A 13,397-nucleotide genomic window follows, 5' to 3' on the forward strand; every position below is an offset into this window, starting at 1 on the left:
TAGAAGCTTTAGAGTATTTCAGAGAGTTTTGGATATCTATAATCATCTTTTTCTTAAAAGATGCTACCAAATCTGGTTGTTGTCACTCCATACTTAATAAGGAAGATACTTTGATGGGTTCAAGCCTTTTAAACTCTTGTGTAGAAGTAGGCACAATAGGAGTGAGAATAGAAGAAAATCCTTCATTGAACTAGTTTGGTTGGGCAAAGATGTGCAAAAATTGTTGCTTCAATATCCACATGTATAGCATTGGATGTGCCGGAGAGACTATGTAGTGGCTCCTCCTCCACCAATGTGGATGGAAATATGACTATAAATGCATGGAAAATCTTAAGTATGAATACATAAAAACGTCACACTGTGATTTCACACCTAGCTTTGTATTCTCAAAACATGTACTTACAATGTGTTGAAATGGAGTTGATTGTTGCAACTGCATGCTTGACATTGAGAAAACATGTTGCACAATGGCTACGGTTTCCTTGTCTTTTGGTTCATGAATCCAAGTAGCTTTCCTTTCCAATGAAGATCCAAGTTTCCACCACTTCGCACACGGTGAGGGCCATTGGCAGATGACTGCATGTACACAGAAGCACCTTTGGTGAACTCCTGTGGCACCCACTCATCATCTATACCTCTTGTGTTGTGGCATGCAAGTGATCTGACCTCATCCTTTGGCCGCCTTTTTGGAGTAGAGCTGGCCATGGTTGAACAAAGAAAATTAGGAGGAGGAGCAGGATCTTGCTTGTTGCTAAAATGTAGGTGGGAGAAAGTGAATGACTTTGCTTGGTGTGCCAATAGGAGGTGGTAGTGAGAGAGGGGGGGAGGAGTGTTGTGTCAATCGGGATAGGAGAAGGTGGATAACCCTTGCTTGGTGTGGCAATGGGAGGTTGTAGGGGAGGAGAGAGGAGCTTCCTTGCTGCAGCAATGTAGATGGTGTAGAGAGAGAGTGTTGAAGTAGAGGGGTGGGGGGGGAGGAGGAGTGTTGTGGCAGGACCTTGCTTGTTGCTACAATGTAGGTGGGAGAAAGTGAATGACTTTACTTGGAGTGCACATGGGAGGTGGTAGTGACAGAGGGGGGGGGAGGAGTGTTGTGGAAATCGAGAGAGGAGAAGGTGGGTAACCCTTGCTTGGTGTGGCAATGGGAGGTAGTAGGGGAGGAGAGAGGATCTTCCTTGCTATAGCAATGGATATGCTGTAGAGAGAGTGTATTGGAGTAGAAGGTGAGTGTGATGGTTGCAACCAAGGAGGGGTTGGAAAAGGGGTTCTAGAGAGCGAAAAACAATTTTTGGGTGGGCTTTGGATAGTAAAAAATGACGTTTCAAATGTTTTTGAAAAAAAAGGAATTTTTAGGGTTTTATTGTGCACGTTTTGACTTTTTGAGATCAAAAATGCTTTTTTGACCATATAATAGGTTTAAGGGGGTTTTAAGACAATAAGATTTGAGTTTCAAAAATTAATAAAAATTTTAAAGCTTTGGGATTTTTTCAGAACCGGATCAAAAAGGAGGGAAGTTGGAGGTTCCACATGGCCCACCACACTCCCCCCCCCCCCCCCCCCCCCCCCGCCCTCCACACACACACACACCCGGCCCCACCTTCTCACTAGGTAAGAGGCCATTAATTAAGAAGTGTAAGACTACTTTGTCCCCCTACTTTTTTGAGTGCATAGAGTGTGTCGTTAATCTCAAAGGGCCCCTAGAGGGTTTATATTTTTCCTAATGATTACCACCTAAGCATGTGAAGTGGATTGTAAACAATCTTCAAAATAATGAGTAGCCATAAAACAACATTATTGAAGTTATATCTATTGAGGAGATAGAGGAAGAGAAGAACATAGAGATTATATGCAAAGAGTGAAATCCCAAAGTGTGTAGAATAGGCACACATAATGGTATATATATTTAGGGGACCCAAGGCTATATTTAGAGTAGCTTCACATATAAGATCAATAACCCCACTCAGATAAGGTTCCCTAATTGCACATGGATAACAAAAACCCTTGGGGATCAAGGGAAAACCCACAACCCTATTTATACCCATCATTATATTAATATATTTATTTACAAGGAGGTACATCACTCGTGCTACATAGAACAATAGCCTGAAAGGCTCAATGAAATGATGTGATTAACTCTTCAAAAACATCAAAGGAGGCATTGGATCATCTTCAACTTTGATGAATATATACCATCCCTAAAATACTTCACTCTGTGTTTGAATTGTGTATAATTTGTCAATATCACAAAATCAAAGAGTATAAGATATAAATTATATTAATGTCAGAGAAATACACAAACATAATGTCTTTGGAGATGGTTTGCAATGCCTCAAAATTGATTCACACAGAATATATTACATTAAGATTAAAACCATGTATATATAATACACATTCTTCTTGACATGAAATACATGTAATATGTACACATGTAGAAATCCGATACACAAATTTGACCATGAGAATATCTTATTTTTAATAAACTCTATCCAATGTAAAATAAATTAACAAATAATAAATCATTGTGAAACAATAATCATATGAATCATAACGAATAATTATGGAACAACACAATGGAATAATAGTCATGCTCAACATAATAAATTATAAAAATTAATCATGGAATAACATTACATCATCACAGAACATATCCATCAAATGAAAAATATCTCAAACACAATATATCATGAAACAATGCCATGCCATCATACAACAAGCATCTAATCATTGTCAATCAATATAATTATTATTATGGCATAGTGAAGAAACTCCATAGAGCAATAACTTCTTCAATCATGAAATTAAAAATGATCATGGAACAATACCATGGCATCATAAAGCAGTGGGCGAAAACAAAATTCATGGGAGAAAACAAAATTCATGACATCATGATAAATAATGAATCATCAAGAACAACACCATGATAACAAATTATCATGAAACGACACCATGAAATAAAAATTTTCTTGGTCATAAATGAATCTTCATGGAATAATATCATGGCTTCATGGAGAAATTCCATGAAGAAATAAACGTCTCAAACATAACAAAATATCATGAAACAAGATAATCAAACAATACCATGATACCATGAAACGATCATCTCATTTATTACAAATCAACATGAAATGATATCATGACATAATAAAGAAAAGACATAGAATAAATCATTTCAAACATAACAAATTATCATGAAAAAGCACCATGAGCTGGAAAGAATGCATGAAGGGGCAATTTGACACTGCAACAAGCAAACTCACCTGAGGTGGCAGTAGATAGTAAAGAAATAGATGACAATGGTGACTTCATCATGATCAATCATGCCAAACCCAAGCCCACTACTACTGATGAAATGAGATTTAGAGGAAATAGTCAAGAGTTTGCAAGAGGAATCTATGAGGATTGAAAACATACAGAATGTGCAAGACGCCAGTGATGACAGCCCTCTCCTGGGTTTGGTAAAAAAAGTGAAGTTGAAGAGGAAAGGTGGCCCGGAACAAAATCCAGAAGAGCTTGGAGAGGATGCCTTTGTTGCCCCGAAGAGCACCCAGAATGACTTAACTGACTTTACCAACGGTGAAAAGAAAGGTATTTGCTCACGTGCTTGCAAGAAAGTATGTTGAACCTATTCTCTATTGTGCCCAATTCTTGTAGTGTTGGCAATGCATATCTCATGGCATGTATCTCTCTGAGTATTTATAATGGAGAAAATCTTGTTGGCATAATTATGTCCCTATGGAATAGTTCAATACTTTTTTCTTGTCCTATACGACGTCTTCATTCGATACCCATACTGTGTTGCAAGGAAAGAGAAACTATAATTAATTGCCTTGCATGATATGAATGTTTCCATTGCATTGAAAGATAAGAAAGTGGCATATTGCCAAGGCTGGACAACTGCGAAAATAAAAATATGAGATTTACAAGGACCTAGACCGCTACCTTTAACATTATAGGAAATTTGATGAGTACTTGAATTTTGCTCATTCCTCGAGGAAAGCTATTTTACCGAGTGGTATCCACCGCCAGACCCAATATGGGTGCCCAAGCTATTGGCTGGCAAGAAGCACTCTCTAGTTCTTGATTTGAATGGCCTATTGCTAAAAGTTATAGAGTCAAATCATGGAAAAGTTCCCCCTGAATATGTAGGTAAAATGATAAAATACAGAATGCAAGATAAGTGGTACGTATTTTGTCACAAGACAACCACGAAATCCTGGATTGGTGCTTCTAATTTTTCCATGTGTACATATGGAGCACCAACATGAAGCGTAAAGTAAATGCAACATTAGATACAGTATTCAAACCATAGTGGGCAAGGATGACAGGTGTTTTGGCACATAAGCATTGTGGTAAGGTGCCTTGGCTAATACATAATAAGCATGTTTTCTTCAAGAACATGAGTATGTTTTGAAGAGGCTTAATCGAGTTTGGGCCCCAAAAAAATCCAATGATTGATGACAATAAGTACAAAGTGTACCAAAACTCTGAAGGAGGTTGTCTTATTACTCCCAAGTTAGAGGACCAGACTGTTGAACAATGGAAATCGTTTTTGGTAGAAACTTCGGCTCCCTACTTATTTTTGTGGCTGCAATTGGAGCACCGTGTAGCATATATGGATTTGATATTGGCCCATATATGTTTTTTGAGGTATTCCTCAGCAAGTTGCAAGTAGATCTCTACAAGAAAGAAATGAGGTTGAGTGGAGGACAAAGAACCATTGGCAGAGATAAAGGGAGGCTGACAATGAAGAAGCTGAAAGGAATGAGAGCGAAAGGCTTGAGAGGGAGATATTAGAGAAGTAGCAACAATTTGAAGTAGAAAGGCCAATGTAGGAAACAAAGGCTCAACAAACCAGAAGCACAAGCACACTAGATACTACAAGTAGAACTTCCCTAAGATGCACAAGCGTTTTGAAGAGTAATCCAGACTCTTTGCATACTTGTAAAAATATGTACGATGATGAAAAGTTATAGTTTTTGGGACCAATCACTGTGCTATGTTGGCATACTTTTTGGTCTTGTTAACATTATATGAATGCAATGGTAGAATATTGAGGACTTCTTTTGCACACTTAGTAAGATGGGAACTCTAAGCAATAAGCTAGTTTACTTACCCACTTTGCTGACACCATAGGTAGTTGTAACCATCATAAATGGTACTTCCTATTCCAATTATGCTATGTATGCTAGTTAATAGAGTTTGTATGCCAGCTAGCACAGTCTGTATGCCAGTTACATGCTATTAAGCTTACATTCTATTGTGTATGCTAGTTAGCATACTTAGTTCTAATAATAAGCATACATGGTACTATGTATGCTACTTAGCATACCCAATTATGCTTGTTAGCATACATGGTAATATACAAGACCAATTTTGCTAGCTAGCATACATGGTACTTTGTATGCTAGCTAGCATACCCAGTTATGTTGTCATACAAAATGATTTTGTGTATGCTAGTTAGCATACATACTAATTACGATGTTTATGCTAGTTAACAGTTTCTGTATTCTAGTTAGCACAATCTATATGCTAGTTAGCATAGGGATATGGTGGCTAGCATATTGTGTTTAGTTAGTATACCCACTTATGCTATTTAGCATACCTACTTATGTTGGCTACCATAAATGCTATTGTGTATACTAGTTAGCATAGTGGATATGGTGGTCCACATACCCAGTTAGCCTAGTTACTATACCTAGTTATGCTAGTTAACATAGATGCTAACTATTCTATGTATGCTTGTTAGCATAGTCTGTATGCTAGCTAGCATACCCAATTATGCTAGCTAGCATACCCAGTTAGTGGTTGCTATAAACACCAAATCCATGTATACATTGTGCGCACAAGAGACACATAACCAAATTTATGATAGCACTACATTATTTGCAACAAGAATTACATTCAAAATCTAGTAATTACAACTAAAAAGTTGAAGGGCATGCTATTACAGATTGCTTCATAGCTTTCTGGGGTGATTGTGTACACCTGACTTCTCCTTGGGATATGATCCATAAGTATTTTGATACATCACACTAGATGTGAAAGTAGGTGGACGATGGGCTACTTGTGGTCTAGCTTGAAGGTGTATGCATCCAATTGCTTGCAATAGAGTCCTTGCACAACATATGATCCTTTGTCAATTACATTGCTCCATTCATTGATGTACCTCTTCTTCAACTTATCCTTTGCTTCAACACACTTGATGCGGAAAGAAATCCACATCCTCGATATTGGTTGAAGCATCTAGATTTACAATAAAAGTGTCACCAACACATAGAGTGCTACTCAACACATCATGATGACCTTTTGTATGTGAAGCCATCATAGCCAACAACTTCCTTTGTCGGAACTTCATTTATTGTCTCAAAATCCGTCAAAACCTCAAGTAATGGAAACAAAATATGACAATCCCACGCCTGCATGTGAGCTTTATTGATGTAGCGATTCCACCTTCTGTGCATGCATGCATCACAGAAACATGCCAAGTTTATTGTTGCAAGGGCAATTGAATCATACGTGTTGTGACCACAGAAAGAATGCGTAGAAAAAGCTTTTGGTACAGTGGCAGAATTCCACTTGATTTTCTTGTTCACATCTTCCACTTTAACCTCCCTGAACATATGGGTACATTCCCTTTCTTTTGAAGGATATGATGTAGGGGCTCCCTATGAGACAGGCTGGTTTGGAAATAAGAAACCACATCATTTGCACACTGCAAAATAGCTCCATGCGGTTTTAGTTGTTCAAGGGTCAAGGTTCTTTTCACAATTTCTCATGCACCATCCTGCTTGCCCTTTACGTGCCCTGATCCAAAGAAGAACCAACTCATTCCAATACCTATGAGTCCTCTATATCTTGCAACAAAATAAAAGTACCCGAATCCCTTGAATTGCGAGGCCGCACCATTGGACCACACACAATGTTGTGTAGGAGTGACACCCTCTTGTTGGAACTAGTCATGGTTTAGCATGAAGCAATGTTTCTCAAACAATGTGTCATGCACCTTGTCATGTGATATGAAGAAGTGGATTGTTTTGACTACCTCCCCTTCCTTGCGGCCATACGTTATGTGCACAAAAATGGTTACTTGACTAGAGTGCCGATGCATGACTGAATCTCATTTTCCTCCTTGAAGGCGTAAGTCTTGGCAAAATCAACAACTAAGACAACAATATCATCCCAAAACCAAAGTAGAAAATCATTGAATTCTTGTCCTTGCCATCAAGCTACATAGTTATGAGTGATGAAGAGCTTGAACTTGATCTTCAAGAGTTGCAAAAACTCCCAGCACTGTATTTCTTTATGCAAAAGATCTTTTCTTTGTTTTACTATTTCCATGCTTGTGTTTTTCTTCTACATATGCAAACACTTTCACAGTAATACTCTTACATGGCTTTGCTGTCTCCAAGCAACATAATTCTAACCTCTTCACTCCACATATCTTACAATCTCCCATCAGGCATTCTCTTCTCTTGCTAATGTTCTCACCTATGGCACATATACTACATGAAGAGTCGCAGCCCCAATCATGCATACCAAAGGTAGGAGAGTGCATGTGGTTCATTGAGTCCTTTAAAGAGGACATTTACACATGGTATTCGCAACAACATGTGTATCTATCCTTCAATCACCTGCAAAAGATCCTAAAATGGCTTCAACATCTTAAACATTCACATGCCAATCTTGCAATTTGGATGTTTTTCATTGAATGTGTGAAAGAGATCAACCAGCAATAACCAGATTTGATCAGTATGTTTACTAGGATAAATGAATCCAAACAAGAATATACAGGTTGCTACCTAGGACATTGGGCATGTTCATGAAAAAAATCGGAGTGTTAAGTAGCACATTCAATGTCCTAACATGCATGTAATAGGGTGTGTTGACTACCATATATAGTGTTCTCATTAGCATAATAAGTATGCTAACTAGCGTAGTCAGTGTGCCAACAAGCACATGTAAAATATAGCGTAGCATGTGTGCTTACTAGCATACAAGGTATGCTAACTAGCATGGACAATGTTTTGATCAGCGTACCCAGGATGCTAACTAGCATACTAGCTATGCTAACAAGCATAATCAGTATGTTGCTTAGCATATGAGTTATGTTAAACTACATAGAATGTGCGCTAAGTAGAATGGAAAGTATTCTAACTAGCATGGACTAGGTTTTGACTAGCATATCCTAAATGCTAACAAGAATAATAGATGTGCTAACTAGCATATCAGATCAATTATGCAGTTGATCATACCCAGCATTGTAACTAGCATACTAGGTATGCTAACAAGCATACCAATTATGCTAGTTAGCATATTAGGAATGGTAGCTAGCATACTCATTATGCCAAACAATATACTCAGCATGCTAGTTTGCATATTAGGAACGCTAACTAGAATAAACATTGTGTTAAACAACATATGCAGCATGCTAGTGAGCATACTAGGTATGTTAACTATCAAGATGGTTTTAATTAACATACATATTGTGCTAAATAGCATACTATGTATTCTAGGTAGATTACTAGGCATGCTAACTAGCACAAAGGGCATTACTTAGCATACATATTGTATTAAACATCATACTCATTATACTAGTGAGTATACTAGGTATGCTAACTAGCATCAAGGGTGTTAGCTAGCATACATGTTGTGTTAACCAGCATACTTTGTAAGATTACTAGGCATGCTAACTAGCATACTCATTATGCTAAACAACACACCCAACATACAAGGAATGCTATCTAGAATAAACCTTGTGTTACTAAACATCATACTTAAAATGCTAGTGAGCATACTAGGTATGTAAACTAGCATAAAATATTAACTAGCATACAAAGTATGCTAGGTAGATTACTAGACATGCTAAGTAGCATATTCATTATGTTGAACAACATAGCCAACATACTAGGAATGCTAACCAGCATAAACTTTGTGTTAAACAACATACTAGGTATGTTAACTAGCATAACATATTGTGTTAACCACCATACTTTGTATGCTAGGTAGATTACTAGGAATGCTAACTAGCATACTCATGGCATGCTACCTATCTTATCGAGTGTGTTAACAAGCACTCAGAGTATTATGGATAGTGTGGCTACTAGTATCAATCTACAGATGAGTATGTACTGATCAACATATACAAGTTATTATGCACTAAAGATGCAATACATAGAATGCGTAAGTTACGGCATAAGTAGTTGATCAATCACCTCAAGCTCGTCTAGGAGGTGCTCAGGGTGTTTTATGTAGCTTTTCCTCCCCACTGTCTTTCGACAAACATCCTTCTTCTTGGGTGAAATGCGTGTCTCCTCTCTTCAAAATGTGTAGACCAATCCCTTAATTTCATCTATAATAGGGCTATGACAATGTTTCTTATGACATGCATCGAGTGAAAACAATCGACCATGGACACTAGGCTTCATGCGCCATGATTTTGCCTTGAATAAAGTGCGATGACTAATGTTTAGGATCCTGAAGAATTTTTTGATAGGCTTGTTTTCCTTTGAATTCGACATCATCTGCAATGCTGCATTCTTAAAAAACAACTCCTTGTTAGAACCTGGCTACTTGACGGTAGCCAGTGTGTTGCGAACATTGGAGACAATTGCACTATGCACAATAGCCTCCTCCATTAAAGATTGATCATAGATTGCCCAAACAAGCAGATGTTGAGCAACAAGATTCTAGATTTCCTGCTTTGCTTTTGTACTAAAACCTTCAATCCTACTCTTGAACGCTCTCAGAGTCTTGGAGGAGTTTCTCTCTCATATTGCTTGATAACAGAAAGAGTTGAATACTGGGAGTTGTAATCCATTGCCTCTAATGGCACCCTTCTTCTTTCTCTTGACGACTATCAACGTGTATAACACATTACTTACTTGAAATCACTTAATTGAGTAGTTGTCAACAATTGATGCTGTAATTCTAAACATGCAATGATCTGACCAACTAAACATGCTCAATAGCAAACACCCCTAGAGTTAGGGACTTGATTTATGATGCTAATGGCAACCAGATCAAGGGTTTAAGGTCTTATTCAAAAGCTAACAAGAGTGGATTCAAACTCATGCATTCAATCAATCCAAAGCAAACTCTTTCACTAAAGCACCTGTATGTGAGTAGGGGCACACATGAGTATACATAACTCATCACAATGAGCAACTAGTGAGAGTAAATGAAAATGCAGCCTAAATGTGATGCAAATGAGGTTGGTTCAATCATAAGGATTAGGAGCAAGATGCCTTGTGATCTAATATGGATAAATGCCCAGGACCTAAGAGATTAGGAGATGCTAATCTCATGCAAGCTCTGATATTTAGGGTTGCATTCATAGTAATTGCATGCTAATTACAATCCCAACTACAAAAAAATAAACTGAAGGCAACATATGGGATTCTAAAGAGAACACAAGAAACACGACACAAGAGGGTATAATTCCCCACTCTGATCCACTAGCCCGTGCCCCCTTGCGGTACTTTGTATTAGCTCAAGTTGTGGTTACAATTGGTAATGTGACCATCTCGCCGAAACATTAGAGTGCTTGGGTTACCTCAAGCGACGTATGTATAGGCACTCGGTCAACTTGCTTTACAATATAGAGCTCTAACAAGGTGGTGAAACAAGAAGGACAATACCATGGAAGATTAAAAACAACAAACTGTACAACCCACTAAGATGCACAGGTTTCTAAAGTAGACGCCCTTGTAGTACTTCTATTTATAAGCTCGAATTGTGGTTACAAGTGCCTGTGTTAGCCCTCCTGCCAAATCACTCTCTCTCTCTCTCTCTCTCAAGGTCAAGAATCGTTTTCCAAGGAAAGCACTAAAGAATTTGAGTATGGTCGAGGGCTCTATAGGTCACAAGGAAACAATTTTTGGGGATCGTGAAGTTAGCTCTTGCACAAGGAGGGCTTGATGGTTTGCTTGTCAGACACAGAATGGCAGATGGAAGTGACCTCTACATGATCTAGAAACAGCAATGAGTACGTTGGCAGTGAGTACAAAGCCAATTCAATTTCAATTTGAGAGAGAATCCTCAACACGTTCTCTGGTTTTGGTCTATCCATTTTCATTGATCATGCAAACCACGACAATGATCAATCATTCTGTCAGATTGGCCTAGCCATTCTTTCATAGTTTGTGTGAATCATGACCCTCACCCTAATCTATGGATCTCTCTTGCTTGCTTGCTAGCTAACCTGCTTGGTGATGATGAATGGGGGAGGAGATGCTTTGGAGATTGGAATAATGCCCAGATCGAACGAAAGAGTAGAGCTAGATGATACAGAGCTTAAGTAGACAACGCTGCATATTGATGGTAAGTAGGGAAACAAGAGATCAAATTCTGTATGCCCTTGTGAATTCTTTCTCAACCCTCTTTTGCTCCTCCTGCAAGGACTTCTCTAGTTCACGGATATGCAGCCAGTGAGGGCTCAAATGGGGCTGCTTGCAGTCGGTCTAGTTTTCGCTCTAATAGATCATTAATTCGACGGTCTTTTTAGTTTTCTCACATGCTCGATGATCAGGGCATTAAGAAGCAATTCTCTTAATCTATGTCCTCTGTCTGACTCAAGTCAGTATCGTCAAACCAAGAGAAAGTAGTTGCAGAAAATTAACATGGATACCTCAATTTCTAACACTGTTCAAAAGAAAATTAATAACCCGTCACAAGCGATGCAACGGCCAAAGAATCTTAGGATCCATATTAGAAATCAGTTCGACAGGTAAAATAGGCCTCTAGTTCTTGGTTCTGGAAAGAATTTCTTGCTGCAAAAGATGCTCCAATTAACTCATCTGAACTGAGGTAATGAGTGAACCAATATAGCCTCCGTCACCAACTGTACAATTGAGTACTGCATTCTGCCCCAGGGCAACCTCATCCTCATTACTCACAAAGCCAGAACGTTCAGCCCGGCCTCCGTCACCAACTGCACAATTGAGTACCGAACGTTTAGCCCGGGCAACCTCATGCTCGTGACTGCCCCCTGGTTGTATTGTGTATCGCAAAGAGATGCTAGCTCTAGCGGGGTCCAGTTCAAATCTGCTCCCTGTCTGTAAACAAGATGAATGTTGATTGGGATTTAAGCCAGGATCATTCTCAGAGCGGGATTTAAATTACGTCTCCAATGGCGTATCTTTAGTGATCTTGGGAATTGAAGGGCTTGAACGTATCTTGTTCACATCATATCTGCTAACATCGAAGTTTGTCGGTGCATCCGAGCCTTTCTGGTGGATTATGGCAATGTCATATTGTTGGGCAGCTTCTTCTTCTGTGTCTGCATTATGACAAAACATTAATGAGGAGCATGTCAGACTTCATTTCTTTGCGTATGTATAGTCATTTTCTGGGATTTTTAAGAAAATCGAGTGGTGCAACTTTCTTTTTCTCAGTGTTACGAGCTCATTAATTAACACAGGAAGTTTTAGGAAAATTCTCACAATAATTCCCACGTTGTGACTTAACATCATGAGTTTTTGTGAGGGAGGCACCGCATACCTAGCTAGGTACGATTGGGGGTAGGGGACCACCAGCCTGGTTGGGGGGGGGGGGGGGGGGGGGGGGGGGTCCCCTGCCCTTAATCGTACCTAGCTAGGTATGTGATGCCTTTCGAGTAGACGCTCATGATGTTATGCATGGTATGAAAAACACTGAAAAAGACTCCGGTTTCCTACATGAGAATATCTCTAAATCTTCTTGTGATTGCAGAATTGAAAGCCTTACCGAAACTTCCCAAGTAGTACTCTTTCTTTCCAAACCTGGCACGGGCTACCCATTTTCCTTTTCCACCTCGCCTGCTCATCATCGTATGCAAGTAAGAGAATTAGCTCTAAGAATCAACAAGTGTTCACATCTACCTACTCAATTTGGTCCATTCGGACAACAACAGTTTATATGATGGGCCTTGGCATTCATGGAGTAATAGGTGAAGAGGTGCACTTGTACCTAAATTGAGTGATGCAATGAGGCCTAGGGCTTGCTCTTATTAGGATTCAAGCAATGCTATAAACATCCTAGGTGTAGATTATGTCCTGTTGACTTGAGTTTACTATGCTTCATATATTCTTATGTTTCTCTTCATGAATTATCCTTTGAATTTGGCTTGCCATGTAAAGAAGCAATCATCTTGAATTTATGAAGGCTTCTTTTTTTCATGGTGTAGTGTGAGTAAATGCATGTATCAAAAGTGACTATGACTCTTCCTAGTTTCTACCTTCTTTACAACACAATAATCAAGATACCACTACCATAAGTTGAGTTAAATGCAAACAATGCAAGAGTAATCACAAATAGGAAATTCAAAGTAGTGATGAAGAAAGAGAATTACTCAACGGTTAGCTATAGAGAAAAAACATACAAATCTTCAAAGTATCACGAGCAAGAAACCCCGCTAGTTT

The 13,397-nt window shown here is 38.8% G+C and overlaps 1 protein-coding gene across 1 annotated transcript; it reads right to left on the reverse strand.

The window, feature by feature from the left end:
* Window positions 1-11,786: 11,786 nt before the first annotated feature.
* On the reverse strand, window positions 11,787-12,805 carry LOC147440380 (pathogenesis-related genes transcriptional activator PTI6-like). Its single transcript, XM_086483295.1, has 3 exons — window positions 12,724-12,805; window positions 12,198-12,277; window positions 11,787-12,053 (listed from the first exon to the last, which is right to left on the reverse strand). The coding sequence occupies exons 1-3, from the start codon at window positions 12,803-12,805 to the stop codon at window positions 11,787-11,789; spliced, it is 429 nt and encodes a 142-aa protein (XP_086339421.1).
* Between the last annotated feature and the right edge of the window lie 592 nt (window positions 12,806-13,397).

Source organism: Adiantum capillus-veneris, chromosome 15, assembly GCF_014529385.1.
Source record: "Adiantum capillus-veneris isolate H3 chromosome 15, ASM1452938v2, whole genome shotgun sequence".
NCBI lineage: Eukaryota > Viridiplantae > Streptophyta > Polypodiopsida > Polypodiales > Pteridaceae > Adiantum > Adiantum capillus-veneris.

Excerpts from the sequence above, each read along its gene's own strand:
- LOC147440380 (XM_086483295.1), bottom strand. The coding sequence starts at position 12,805 with ATGATGAGCAGGCGAGGTGGAAAAGGAAAATGGGTAGCCCGTGCCAGG. Across the intron at positions 12,278-12,723 it reads GTACTACTTGGGAAGTTTCG|ACACAGAAGAAGAAGCTGCC; the intron begins GTAAGGCTTTCA and ends GTCATAATGCAG. Across the intron at positions 12,054-12,197 it reads ATGCACCGACAAACTTCGAT|ACAGGGAGCAGATTTGAACT; the intron begins GTTAGCAGATAT and ends TCTTGTTTACAG.